Source organism: Hypomesus transpacificus, chromosome 16 (assembly GCF_021917145.1).
Source record: "Hypomesus transpacificus isolate Combined female chromosome 16, fHypTra1, whole genome shotgun sequence".
Classification (NCBI taxonomy): domain Eukaryota; kingdom Metazoa; phylum Chordata; class Actinopteri; order Osmeriformes; family Osmeridae; genus Hypomesus; species Hypomesus transpacificus.
The window spans coordinates 3,719,431-3,732,767 of NC_061075.1; the positions used below are offsets into that span (position 1 = coordinate 3,719,431).

Here is a 13,337-nt window from a genome sequence, read left to right on the forward strand (position 1 = left end):
GTAGCCCCCCTTCCACTGTCCCCTGTCAAAGTTGATACCATTTCTCGACGTGCACCCGTGAAACACAACCTGAACTGGGACCTCAGTGCTTGCCTCTATTTCAGCTGAGCCATCAGAGGAACGAATTTAAAAATACTTCATTTGCTGATCATCTGGAAGGCTGTAAATAAACTACCATATTTTCCTCCACGTAATCTTTCGAAAAGGCCGGACATACGATGGAGAATTAACATGGTGAGGAAGAAAAAGATGCAGTTTTTTCAGTAAGTATTAATCTTGCTCTGTGTCAACGTTTAGGCCTAGTCCTTCAATGCCGTGTCTAAAACATAGAATGCCATAGTTGTTCATTTGTAAAAATGTATGGTTAATCATTTAGTTCGTAACATTTGGACTTTAATTTTCCTCACATAGCTTAAGTCTCATGAATTGATAATTACATGGATACACACATTGCTCTCCCACATAGATATACATTACATAACGTCAGATGAATTTAGAAAGATTCCGTTCGACTGGCTGCTAATTAAATTAACATGCCCCTTTTCCCTCAGTGCTGTACATTAATTATTTGTATTTTGGGATTAAATGTGCTTTCTCAGCTGTTGTTCAGTATATTTACAATAATTTAGTATAACCTTTGTATTTGGAGTCATGCCTAGTTATTTACAGTAAAACCATCATAGGTTTAAAACATTTCCGTCAGTTTCTCTATTATGTGAGTGCCATTGTGGCATGCTTGTGTGGCACACGAGCTTGTGTGTATTGTCTGCATGTGTATGTGTGACCTTGTCCTCCACATTGTATCCATTTATCCAGCACTCTCTCTTTATGTGGGTAATTTGTTTATCTGTCCTCTAAATGATGTATCCAGGATGCAGTTTTTATGTATGTTCTTTATTTATGTGTACATGATAACAAATATGAAGAGATGATTCAAGTACAATATGGTTGCATTGCTACCTATAGCAAGAAGACAAAGGCCATAGAGGGAGAGGAGTGTATGCGTGGTTTAATCAATATGTCTGTTGTCAGAATTTGCGGAAACATGATGTGGGATGGATAAACAGAGAACAACCTCTAATGTGAGTATTGTTTTGTGTGTGTTTTTCCACCACATGTTGTAACCACAATGCACTACACATGATCATGGTGTGGTGGCCAAACTTATGCCAATGGGCTTATTGACCTTGAAATGTAAAGCATCCTGTTATCACTCAATATATATTATTTCAATTTGTTTTGGACAAGGACGATAAGAAAGAGGTTGACTTCAAGCAGCAGTTGTTGGATCAGTTGTGACTTTGCTGAGAATACAGAAGCTTTCTCTCTTTCTCTTTCCCACACCATCTCGCTCTAGATGGCCTCTAATGACCCTGACCTTCCCTATCCCCTTGGTGACCCCCAACCTGGTGACCTCATTGAGATCTTCAGACCGGCCTATCAGCACTGGGCTCTCTACCTGGGAGATGGCTACATCATCAACTTGACACCTGTTGGTCAGTAAACAACAGTGTGTGTTTGACCCCTGGCCCTCTGCACTCTCCATTGAATATTCAAGTCTGAATGTTCCCACTGCGTGTCACTGCCTTCTGTTCAGCCCCATGAAAGGTGTTCAATCTGATTATCAGCCATCCTTTTGTAAACCCCAGATATAAACAGCAATGATTGGTCGGAGCGATGGCTTGTCGTGCGGGGATTCAATCTCAGTCACTCTGTCGCAGCACACGAAGGGGCTCTCATTTTGGAGACTCTTAAATGTCCTCTGCTTTTTCTAGATGAGAGTCAGGCGGCTGCCATGTCCAGCGTGAAGTCCGTTTTTAGCCGCAAGGCGGTGGTGCGAATGCAGCTGTTGAAGGAAGTGGTGGGATCTGACTCGTACCGGGTCAACAACAAGTACGATGACGACCACACGCCATTGGCTGTCGATGAGATCATTGAGCGAGCTCAAGTCCTCATTGGCCAGGAGGTGTCGTATGACCTTTTGGGTAGCAACTGTGAGCATTTTGTTACCCTGCTGCGCTACGGGGAGGGTGTGTCTGAGCAGGTACCCGTTATTGCTTTCGCACACACGCACCTAGACACACACACACACAGACACACGCACACACACTTCCTATATCTATCACTCTATGGATATCGTAATCGATCCTTCCTGTCTGCAAAATGACACTAGGTCTCATCACAAAAATCACTTTGTCATCACTCTTTCATTCATTGTGTTCTGCCTATATAACACTTGTTCAACGTGCTTTCACTGTAGTTTAATTCATATCTCCTGTTCATGTGTTGGTGTCAACAGGCCACACGGGCCATTGGGGCCATCAGTTTGGTGACAGCTGCAGCCAGTGCCTTCTCTGTGCTGGGGCTGATCAACACTCGCTCCAGAAACAGGCCCTTCTGAGAGGCAAAACAGCAGCATCATCTTGTCACTGCTAGTCAGAATTTAAATAGTTCTCTCTGGAAAGATCTTCTTGAGTTTTATAATCCAAATTGTGCATTCAGGGGTAATACAATATTGTTATGATATCAGACTGTTATGCCATTAACAACAAAGAGAGATTTGTTATAAATGATATGGGTTATATTTCAGGCTTAAACAATTCATCCCCTTCTTGGATTAAATGGACTGCAAATACTGTAATTGTATTTTGACACCTTAATAATCAACTCAACAGGAGCAGTGATGGCGGTGACATTATTATTTTAATTAAACACACATTATTCAATAAAATTGCTGCATCTGGCTTCTTTGTTCCTCTAGTTTGCTCAATAAAGTTTCCCAATCCAATGGAAACAGTGACGTTAAATTTGTGCGCCACATGAGCCACACGTGTTTTGTTTTCATGGACGTGGTATGGAATCATCTGTGAAGTGTTAGCTGTCTCAGTCGTAATTTTTCAAAGGAATTAAAATTTAAGTGACCTACCACACCAGCCAGCAAGCATGGGAAAGAAACTCAAAGTTGGAAAGACCCGAAAGGACAAATTCTACCATTTAGCTAAAGAAACAGGTAAAATATGCAGTCACATTACACGACTAACGTTAGCTTGCATGGTTAGCCATAAGGCCTGTTATCCTTGCCAACTAGTTAGCAAGCTAACTTTTGAACATGTACTGATCAATGTCATGTTATTTTTCATTGTAGGTTATCGTTCTCGTTCGTCCTTCAAGCTTATTCAGCTCAACCGGAAATTTCAGTTCTTACAGAAAGCTAGGGCTGTTGTCGACTTGTGCGCTGCCCCAGGTGGTTGGTAAGTACAGTTAACGCTAGCTGACTTTTTCATTTAATCGTCCTTGTTGAGGAGTTGGTCGCAGATTTTCTTAGTCTTCAATTTAAACGTGTAGCAATAACGAAAAATATTTGCTCTGTTGACGTGACCTTTTCTGTATTATCCCAGGTTGCAGGTGGCGTCCAAGTTTATGCCAGTTTCCAGTCTTGTCATTGGTTAGCGACCTTACGACTTACATTTACACTGATTGTGATAAGGCAAATGCTACATGTGCTACACGTTGACACATGTGTTGTCACCCAGTTAAAGTACCATGACAATACAAATACAGTTGTTGTACCAATGCATAAATAATACTTTTGTATGTGCTCCTCTCAGGTGTCGATCTGGTCCCCATCAGGCCCATCCCCAATGTTGTCACTCTCCAAGAGGACATCACAACAGACAAATGCAAACAGGTGGGGGCAAGAACTTGTATGTGCTCATTCATGTAGGAGCTCAAACACACATTTTGATTAGTTGACTGTCATGCAACATGTGAAGGCAGTTGCATCTTCACAGTTGACTTTCGGTCATCACTGTACATTTTCAGACGCTTCCCCTCTAAGCATGTCTTTGGATAGTGGAGATGTTGCCCTGACTTTTTCCCCTTCGCTTGTAGGCTCTCCGAAATGAACTACAAACATGGAAGGTAGATGTAGTCCTAAATGACGGCGCTCCAAATGTTGGTGCCAATTGGCAACATGATGCCTTCACACAGGGTAAGTCACAGCACAGACAAAATGAATAAACAGGACATGGACTTCAAGGTACAATCTCCATGTACTCAGCATGCTCTGTGTTTAATCAGTTATTAGTCAGGATGATAGTAGTTGGAAGCTTGATGTAATTGACGATTAAAACCCAACAAACCCAAATGAGAATTTCACCCAATCAGCTACGCCATACCATAACCTCCCTGCACATTTCCTTTCCAGCCCACCTGACTCTCATGGCCCTGAAACTGGCCTGCGAGTTCCTGGCCAAGGGCGGCACGTTTGTCACCAAGGTGTTCCGCTCCAAGGACTACCAGCCGCTGCTCTGGATCTTCCAGCAGTTCTTCAAGAAGGTGCAGGCCACCAAGCCCCAGGCCTCCAGGAACGAGTCTGCTGAGATCTTTGTCATCTGTCAGGGTGGGTGTGACCCCCCCCCCTCCCCCCACAGCTCTCTAGCTAGCTCATGTCACGTGGCCTAAGTCTCATGGAAAGAAAGTAGTTGGATGTAGTTCAGCTGATAATCATGGCGCGATTCACCTCCCGTACAGGTTTTTTGGCCCCGGATAAAATCGACAACAAGTTCTTTGACCCCAAACACGCGTTCAAAGAAGTGGAGGTTCAAGCGAAGACTGTGAAAGAGCTGATCCCTGTGAAGAAGGCCAAGGTGTGTGTGGGTGGGGGGGGAGAATGTGGGATTCTCCTTTAGTGTTCAGTTAGTATTGACAAGGGCTCCCGTTCTGCCTTTGATTGGCTTGTGACCCGGTGCTTCTCTTCCCCCTTCCAGGCCGAGGGCTACACAGACGGCGATCTGACCCTGTACCACACCTTCTCCGTCACCGAGTTCCTCAAAGCCGAAAACCCCGTCGACTTCCTGGGCAAAGCTAACGAGGTGAGATTCGCACTGGGGCAGTCTGCTAAACCAGCTGCGCCTTGAACAAACCAGCCGTGTCGGCTATGTTTACCTGTCTCTGTTCCGACCGACTGTGCCGTCGCCGTCCCGCCAGATCACCTTTGACAGCCTCGAGCTGGAGACTCACCCGGCCACCTTGGACGAGATCAGAGAGTGTTGCCGTGACATCAAGGTCCTGGGCCGGAAGGAGCTCCGGTAAGCCAATCACGTGAGCCGTCGCTGGAACGGTGGAGTACTGTTGTCCTGGACCCTCATGCACGACGTCTGACCTATTTTTTATTTTTTTCACTTCCCTATTTGTTCAGACTGCTGCTGAGCTGGAGATCCAAGCTCAGGCGATACCTGGCTAAGAAGCTGAAAGATGAAAAAGACGAAGCGAAGAAAGCGGACCAAGAAATCAAGTATTGGCCCTTTTTTTCCAAAGCACCATGGCACGCAGTCATTCTTCTCCATGCACGCCAGTATATGGGGATCATGTGGTTGACACGCGGCTCTGCTCCTTCCACAGCCTGAGCTCCGGGGAGGAGGAAAGCGACACGGAGGAGCCAGCCAAGAAGACGGTGGCCGAGGGGAAGGAGGCAGAGGCCGAGGACGAGGAGGAGGAGATGGAGAAGAAAGTGGCCGAGCTGAAAGCCGAGGAGGTGGCTGAGCTCAAACGGTACGTTCACCTACGAAGCTGTGTAAACCTTGTTTGTGTGAACAACAAAAAAAACTAAAGAATGTAAAATGTGACAGAAATGGATGAAATACAACCAACCAGAAGTGTTTTGAGAGTAGTCATTTTTTGGGGGAGGGGGTAAACAACTGTTGTATTTGGCCGTACCAGGAAGAAGAAGAAGCTTCTGAAGGAGAGGAGGAAGCAGAGGGAGAGGGTGGAGCTGAAGATGGACCTGCCGGGGGTCTCCATCGCCGACGGCAACGACGAGTCCATGTTCTCGCTCAGCACCATCAACAAAGCCAAGGTAAAGGCTCTGAAGCCCCCCCGCCCCCCTCATCCCTTACACACACACACACACACACAGATCTCACGCCTCCTCTCTCGCCAGGCACTGTGCGAGATCACCAAGGGGGACATGAAGGCGGCCGACAGTCTGGTGGCGGGCGAGGAGGACCTCTACCTGTCTGACGAGGACGAGGACGACAGAATGTCGCTGGCCTCCGACCTGGACTCGGACGACATGGCGGAGGTGGAGGAGAAAGAGAAGGAGCTGGAGAAGAAGGCTCCCAAGAAGTACGTCTCCGCCTCGGTGCTTGTGACGACAAGCCGCTATACGATTACTCCACCTCTCGTTCCTGTCACGTCAGAGGTTTTTGGTACCTCGTCACAAACCCAGCGGCTCATGTTTGGGCTTGTGTTTGCAGGGTGTCCTTCTCTATGGGGGAGGAGGAGGAGGAGGAGGAAGGAGAAGGAGGAGGTGGACTGCTGGTGGAGCTGGAGGGGAAGGAGGAGAAGCAGGACAGAGAGACTAACCTGTGGTTCAGCAAGGTCTGTCACCACACGCACACGCACAGAACAGTAACATCATTTTGAAAGAAATGGATGAAAATTAGGAAATCCTCGGTGGAAAAATATATATTTGGAGAGAGAGAGTAAACGGCGTATAACTTGGTGCCGACATGGGAGAAGTTGGTTGTGCTTTAAAAAACACGATAGTAACAAGACACGCACAGCGTCACACCATATTAAAAGGAAGGTGAATACATAAGTGTCCAATGTTGTTATACAATAATAGAATTAAAACAAAGACCAATCCGTGGCTGGGTGGATAAGCGATCTCCAGCGATTCACGTCGCTGCCGTCTCCTCAGGGGATCTTCTCGGAGCTGGACCTGGACGGAGACGCAGAGAGCGAGCTGAAGCAGTCCCAGAAGCTCCACACCCAGGACGTCCCAGGTGAGACTCCGCCCTCATGGACGGACGCAGGAAGAGAAACCTCCCGCTTCCATGCAGCCCAGACACGCCCGCCTGGAACACGGCACGCTCGTGTCAAGACAGCTGAAATAATTTGATAGAATCAATTCTGACGTTTCGATCAGAAAGCTCAGATTGTCAATATTTGTTTAAAATATAAATATCATCATAAATTGGATTTCTTTACTCGTGTTCCACACTTTCCCGCCCCAACCCGCCTCATCCTTTGTTTTTCAGTCGGCAAAGGGAGGAAGAGGAAAGCAGAGAAGGCCCAGCCGGAAGAGGAAGAGGCGGGGCCTTCACAGGAAGCGGAGGGGGATAGCGGCAGTGACAGTGACACTGACTCTGACAATGACGATGAGAGGTCAGCTTTCACAACACTACACTTTCTAACACGGGCGAAAATACAAAACTGTGAAAGGAAAGATCCATTCAAAATGTTATCAACATACCAATACTACTTTCCGGAATGTTCTTTTGAGTGTCAAAGCTTAAGTGTCTTACGTCAAAGTAAATGTGGCTTTTTCTTCTCCACAGGAAAATTGCCCAGATGAAGGCCGGCAAAGGAGCAGGTGTCTCCCAAGGCAACACAGAAGAGGAAGATCTACAGGTGGTCCCCGTGGAGAGCACCAGTGAGTACAGGGCACGTTTGGCTTGGGGTGACCGGCGGCCGTTTCGACCAATGAGAGACGACCGCGGAGTTGTCGCCGCCCATTGAGGTGTACGTGTGTGCTCCTCAGGTAAGCGGGCTAGAATCCTGGACCCAGAAGGCTTGGCCCTGGGGTGTCAGATCGCCACGTCCAAGAAGAGAGCCAGGGATCTGGTAGACGGCTCCTTTCACAGGTAGAAGAAACCGGTTCACAAACAGTGAACCCCATGTCTTTGTGTTGAAGGCACACGTTTCCGTCCACTCATGTCTCTGAGACGGTCTTGTTTGTGTATGTCAAACTGACGTGTGTGTGTGTAGGTTCGCCAGCTCTGAGGACCAGTGCGAGGTGCCCGAGTGGTTCGTGGACGACGAGAACAAACACCGGAAGAAGCCCGTGCCCGTCACCAAGGAGATGGTGGAGGAGTACAAGGAGCGCTGGAAGGAGATCAACGCCAGGCCCATCAAGAGGGTGGCCGAGGCCAAGGCCAGGAAGAAGAGGAGGGTAAGGAGACAAGGAGGAGGAGGAGGGGGGAACCACACGGGAATGGGAGGCAGAGGGGGAACTGAGAATCTCCTCTTTTTGTTCCTCCAAAATGGGATCGATTTTTTGGATTTGAGGGAGGAAGTTGAGACTTGGGAGGGAGAGAAAGCGTGTTTTTTTTCCACGGCACTAACGACAACACGTGTGCCGAGTAACCAAGTCCACGATTTGACCCGTGTTCCAGATGCTGAAGAAGATGGAGCAGGCGAAAAAGAAGGCAGAGGCTGTGGTCAACACCGTGGACATCTCAGAGAAGGAGAAAATGTCTCAGCTCAAGACGTATGTATGCCTTCTAGCCTCGCCCTCAACCACACACACACACACACACAGTCACTGGAGCCACAGCAAAGTGTTAAAAGCCACTAAGAAGTCCCAACCAGCTCTCACGATGTCGTCACAAAACCCCCACACCCAGACCTCACGTTCAAAACAACTTACTTCACCTGATGGAGTCAAGCGAACGTCCAGATATCTTTCTCAGGCATAAACTACATTTCCCAAATGCGCCCTCATGCCCATAAACGACAAAAAAAAAGCCAATTTTGTTCTCGTCTTTAAACCCCCCCTTGTTTCCTCCCCTCCCAGTATCTACAAGAAGGCGGGCGTGGGCAAGGAGAAGAGGGAGGTCACCTACGTGGTGTCCAAGAAGGGCGGCGGAGGCAAGCACGTCCGCCGGCCGGCCGGCGTGAAGGGGGTCTTCAAGGTGGTGGACAACCGCATGAAGAAAGACATGAGGGGCATGCAGAGGAAAGAGCAGAGGGACAAGGGAGGGAAGAAAGGCGGGAAAGGCCGAGGTGGCAAGGGAGGCCGGGGAGGAGGGATGAAGGGAGGGAAGGGACGTGGACCAAGGAAGTAGATTGGATTCATGTTTTTTTTGTGCTTTTTGTTCCTTGATTTGACTGACTTTGTGGTAAATAGTCCCTGAAAAGACAGACTTTTTGGTCAGCTACGGTCCTACAGGCGTGAGGGAATAAACATCCAGATCCTGGGTTTCTTCTCGTTGAATTGTGTTGACTGCTCTAACAAACTGAAAGCCCCCTTGTGGGAAACGGTACTTGTATCAGTATCAATGAACACATGAATACGTTTTTGCCATGTCAATCCCGTTCCCTTATTTTAGTCTTGGGTAAAGCTGGGTCAAAATCATACATGAATGAGTGATCTAATGTCATCAGGGATGTCATTTCATATGTCTGTCAATACATATACGTGCTTGTGCTTTTCAGTTTTTCTAATTCATCTTGTAAATACTGATTTCACATTGATAATAAATAAGTCAGTTTACTGAATTTTTAACTTAGTACGTCTCTTTTTTCCCCACTTTATAGTAAAAATGTATTTTCAGCATCTGCAGTTTTCAAATAGTTAAGGTTTTGTTGGGGCCTTGGTGGTTCACTGGTAAAGTATGTGTACCATGCAAGGCCTTACTGTTGGGTCTGGGGTTCAAATCCCATTTGGAAGTCTTCACTGATCTGCCCCAAACAAGACAAATGTATTTAAACAAACTCACTTTGACTTAAAAAAATGTCTCTTCAGCATCGTCTTTGTGACAGAAGGGAAGCATGGGCCATGTGTTTTGGGCCATGCAAATGCTTTGTCAGCGTGGTCAGGTTTTACCCAGTTCAAATCCAGCTACGGATTCGAGTTCAGGTGAAAACGGATGAGTCCACATCCAGGATGTGGATGAGGAGTGATGACTGGTATGGCCATAGACATAAAGGTATGGGCTCTGTCCAACAGCCACCAAACGCCCCGGCCTAGGCAGGGCCCAGGCAGGGCGGGGGCAGCATGTGGAGGTGGGCTGTGCGCTCCACCCCACAGAGTCGCATGATCCCAAGCGCTGCCAGGGCTGACCGGTCACTTTCGGGCGATGGAGGAAGGATGAGGAAGGCGCGAGGACGACTTTTAAAAAAAGGATGAGAGGGACAACGGGAGAAGGGTGCGCCGAATCCGAGAAGGCCGGCTGGGCCAAAGGGAAACTAGAAGCGAGGGAAGAGTGGAGGGAGAGTGGCGTGGGGGTGATGGTCAGTGAGAGAGAGAGAGAGAGGGAGAGATGGAGAACAAGGGACTACGAGAAAGACAGTGAGAGAGGGATTACCATCGTTCGCACGTTGCGCTCGATCTTTCTCCTCCATTGTAAGGGACACAATGAGCGCCGCGAGTAGAGGGCTTAAAAAGGATAGACACACAGACTGTGAGCAACACTGGAGAGAGACAGACGTCCACAGAGGTATTGGAAAAACGTTCCTTTTTTTGACAAGCATACCAATGGACTATATACAAAACATCACCTAGGACATCATCCAAGATAAGGAGTTGGGGTTTGGAGATGAATTGCAAATTGTTATTTATTTATTACCTGGGTTGTAAATATTTGATCCGTATTTGTAAAAGAAAAAGAAAAAAGACAAAGGTAGTTAGTTGTTTTTTTGAGTATTTCCTGTAACTGACACTGTGGTGTCTTCAAATCTTCAAATTGAGGTTGACATGCCGACGGACTACAAAAAAACGGCGCAGGAACTGGAGTTTCTAAATTCCCCATGGGACTTCCTTCATATCAAAGATTTCTTTGACCAAAGTATTGTTTGAGTAAAAGTCCTTTAGGAGCAGGTTAAAGGGGCACACATTTGCATGAGTATTAGGGTAATTGCAAAGAGGAAACCTTATTGTAGTATTGGAAGGTAAACTCAAATTGACTGGATAACAGTAGGTCAAGCACATTGCTGTGTTCATAGAGCAACATGCTGACTTATCTTTGGGATATGCAATTCATCAGTAGATGAGTTGTTTTGTGCCAGGGTGGAATTAGACCCAAACAATGGCTTGAAATGCCTGCTCAGCGCTTCCATTGTCATGGACTCAGTTTAGGTCAAGTGCTTTGTTTGGGTTCGGGAAATTGGACAGTTTTTTACCTCAGTTCATGTTGAACAAATTGCTTTGTAATTCTAAGTGGGTAAAACACAAGATGCAAAAGTGCTACGGAAAAAACTTTATTGACTGCATATAGCGCACTGGATTTGAATATCCTGAAGACTGTTGCGACTAAACATTAGATTGAACTGACCATAGTGTGTGGGTGGGAGCCAGGCTCCAGTGAAACGGTGGTATTTATATTTAGGTGTCCAAGTTGTGTTTTTAGAGTCAATCCCCTGTTCCAAGGTAGTAGATATATTTGCTATCATGTGGTTTATTAGTTTCTTGGCTTTAGGGGAATACATTTCTACAGAATAAGCTGACCTTAGTTTTCCTGGGAGGACAGTTCACATTCATGGTAATTTTGATCCAGGAGACAGAATCAAGACTAAACGTGAACAGTGTCTCTTTCTCATGTATCTCTCTCTCTCTCCCCCAGCTGTGGTGCATTTAGGAGGACTGCGCTATCCCAGGATTCTCCTTGATGTTGTACACTTTAGCAGGAGGCGGCACCCTCTGCGGGGTGGCCGCCCTTGTGCTTCTCATCGTCTCCACGGCGACTGACTTCTGGATGCAGTACCGCTACTCCGGCAGCTCAGCCAACCAGGGCCTCTGGAGGTTTTGCATAAATCACAAGTGCCACGCCCACACCGTCACCGTGGGTGAGTGAAATGTCGCGCCGTCAGCTGGAATTTGGGAATTCACATAGCTTTCTTCTTGTACAAAAGACACGAGACACGGAAAGAGATCCAGCGACATATTTGGCCTTTTGAACTCATTGTGACTAAGAAACCTTTAGAAGGGAACGTACCCTATTTTTCTCCGCTCAAAATATCCAAACGCGTGTATGCGAGGAAGGAGGTAGGCAGTTGGCTTACTTGAAAGGTCCCGGCCAACCCTAGGCAGGCTCAGAGGAAGGCCAGCCAGGGGAGGAGGAGGGTGTCCTAACCTTGTTCCCTTCACGCCTGCACAGCCTTCTGGGATGCCACGCGGGCCTTCATGCTGCTGGCTGTGCTGAGCTGCTTCGCCGGCGTGGTCCTGGGGCTGAGCGCCTTCGCCAACGGCACCAACAGCAGGAGGGTACGGACCGGGGGCATCGCGTTGCTCCTGTCAGGTAACGCGCCCACAGCATTGATAAATAGGACCTTTTGTTCGATGGAAACGCGAGTTCCACAGTTTAGGAGCAATGCATGAAAAGGCCCTCTCGATTTGAGGCTGACACAGAAAGATGAGTGAAGAGAACGCCGACAGATGACGGAGAAACAGACTGTGTGTGTGTGTGTGTGTGTGTGTGTGTGTGTGTGTGACTGATGTGCCACCGATGCCTTGGGAACATTGCATGGTTGTAACTCACGTGAACGGTTAGAACCCGGTGATCTAGCGACCAGACTGTCACGTGTGGTTTGTCCCCGTCCAGGTTTCCTCGCCCTGCTGGCCCTGTCAGTCTACACTGGGGTGACGGTCACCTTCTTTGGCAAGCGCTTCCTCGACTGGCGTTTCTCCTGGTCCTACATCCTGGGCTGGGTAGCCATCCTTTTCTCCTTTGCTGCAGGTGAAACAACTCTCCTCCGACTTTCACCCCCTGGCCTTTAGGATTAGAGGTTGGAGTCAACCAGTGTTTTGTATTCAGAGTACAAACCCGAATCCCATTGGTCATATCCCTTATGGATCTGACGTGACTGTGATTGGCCAGAGAACCAGGGTTTGGTGTCGTCGTCCCCTCCCCCCTCCCCTAATTAGGTTGGAGGATGCAGTCACCAGTTCAACACTCTGCTCTTTCACGGTCTCTCCGATCCGAGACCACCATCCTGACGGCTCAGTCCATTTCTCCTTCCTGCGTCTCTCTAGGTATGTTCCAGCTCTGTGCCTACCAGAAGACCGTTGCAGAACCAGCCCCTCCCAACATCCCCGACAGCTAAGATGGAGACGTCTACCTACACAGAACCACCACAGCTACTCACCCGGAGCCTGATGTCCCCACTGGCTACCCTCGTACTAGGACCAGGACATAGGAACTGGTTCCAAGACCACAGGGTCCTGGAGAATGTGCTGAATAGAATAAAATGGTCGTCTTGGAGTTGTGCTTGGTTTCGCTTGCTTAAAATGGATGTATAACTTGCAGTGTATTTGAAAGATTTTTTCCATGCACTACATATAATTGCCTCCAGGTGGCGGTCTTGTATCACAGACATGTTTCATAAAGACAACTGGCCACTGCTGTGACACTGGCTAATAATACACATTAGAGTACAGTTGAGTCCAACAAACTTCAACTCAGTCGACACGTTGCTTGGCCTTGACCTATGGCTTGCAATATATAATCTATTACCTGAACTAAGGAACTGCTTACAAAAGGTTTTTGTTTTCAATGTTTAACCATTTAAAATCGCAACCGTCCTCCAGCTCAAAATGCAAACAAACAAACAAT

The 13,337-nt window shown here is 47.5% G+C and overlaps 3 protein-coding genes across 3 annotated transcripts; all 3 read left to right on the forward strand.

Annotated features, from left to right (window-relative positions):
- Positions 1 to 52: 52 nt before the first annotated feature.
- plaat1 (phospholipase A and acyltransferase 1) lies at positions 53 to 2,723 on the forward strand. The gene is made up of 5 exons (XM_047037091.1): positions 53 to 263; positions 1,033 to 1,082; positions 1,358 to 1,496; positions 1,776 to 2,044; positions 2,300 to 2,723. The coding sequence occupies exons 2-5, from the start codon at positions 1,056 to 1,058 to the stop codon at positions 2,399 to 2,401; spliced, it is 537 nt and encodes a 178-aa protein (XP_046893047.1). The 5' UTR covers positions 53 to 263; positions 1,033 to 1,055; the 3' UTR covers positions 2,402 to 2,723.
- A 95-nt stretch (positions 2,724 to 2,818) lies between these two features.
- Positions 2,819 to 9,285, forward strand: ftsj3 (FtsJ RNA 2'-O-methyltransferase 3). Its single transcript, XM_047037188.1, has 21 exons — positions 2,819 to 3,010; positions 3,146 to 3,251; positions 3,399 to 3,445; positions 3,609 to 3,688; positions 3,892 to 3,991; positions 4,208 to 4,402; positions 4,534 to 4,649; positions 4,770 to 4,874; positions 4,990 to 5,090; positions 5,201 to 5,296; positions 5,404 to 5,553; positions 5,722 to 5,857; positions 5,942 to 6,126; positions 6,258 to 6,381; positions 6,704 to 6,788; positions 7,044 to 7,170; positions 7,344 to 7,438; positions 7,547 to 7,649; positions 7,774 to 7,957; positions 8,181 to 8,275; positions 8,582 to 9,285. Exons 1-21 carry the CDS (start codon positions 2,944 to 2,946, stop codon positions 8,850 to 8,852), a joined length of 2,568 nt encoding a protein of 855 aa, XP_046893144.1. The 5' UTR covers positions 2,819 to 2,943; the 3' UTR covers positions 8,853 to 9,285.
- A 1,771-nt stretch (positions 9,286 to 11,056) lies between these two features.
- On the forward strand, positions 11,057 to 13,271 carry lim2.2 (lens intrinsic membrane protein 2.2). Its single transcript, XM_047037041.1, has 4 exons — positions 11,057 to 11,571; positions 11,883 to 12,023; positions 12,327 to 12,461; positions 12,758 to 13,271. Exons 1-4 carry the CDS (start codon positions 11,394 to 11,396, stop codon positions 12,826 to 12,828), a joined length of 525 nt encoding a protein of 174 aa, XP_046892997.1. The 5' UTR covers positions 11,057 to 11,393; the 3' UTR covers positions 12,829 to 13,271.
- The last annotated feature ends 66 nt before the right edge of the window (positions 13,272 to 13,337 follow it).

What these genes read in the sequence shown, in the direction of transcription:
- plaat1 (XM_047037091.1), top strand. Translation starts at nt 1,056, where the DNA reads ATGGATAAACAGAGAACAACCTCTAAT. An exon ending in AACAGAGAACAACCTCTAAT is followed by an intron (nt 1,083 to 1,357) that starts GTGAGTATTGTT and finishes ATCTCGCTCTAG; the next exon opens with ATGGCCTCTAATGACCCTGA. An exon ending in GGGAGGGTGTGTCTGAGCAG is followed by an intron (nt 2,045 to 2,299) that starts GTACCCGTTATT and finishes TGGTGTCAACAG; the next exon opens with GCCACACGGGCCATTGGGGC.
- ftsj3 (XM_047037188.1), top strand. Translation starts at nt 2,944, where the DNA reads ATGGGAAAGAAACTCAAAGTTGGAAAGACCCGAAAGGACAAATTCTAC. An exon ending in TGCGCTGCCCCAGGTGGTTG is followed by an intron (nt 3,252 to 3,398) that starts GTAAGTACAGTT and finishes GTATTATCCCAG; the next exon opens with GTTGCAGGTGGCGTCCAAGT. An exon ending in CCACACCCAGGACGTCCCAG is followed by an intron (nt 6,789 to 7,043) that starts GTGAGACTCCGC and finishes TTTGTTTTTCAG; the next exon opens with TCGGCAAAGGGAGGAAGAGG.
- lim2.2 (XM_047037041.1), top strand. Translation starts at nt 11,394, where the DNA reads ATGTTGTACACTTTAGCAGGAGGCGGCACCCTCTGCGGGGTGGCCGCC. An exon ending in CATCGCGTTGCTCCTGTCAG is followed by an intron (nt 12,024 to 12,326) that starts GTAACGCGCCCA and finishes GTCCCCGTCCAG; the next exon opens with GTTTCCTCGCCCTGCTGGCC. An exon ending in CCTTTTCTCCTTTGCTGCAG is followed by an intron (nt 12,462 to 12,757) that starts GTGAAACAACTC and finishes GCGTCTCTCTAG; the next exon opens with GTATGTTCCAGCTCTGTGCC.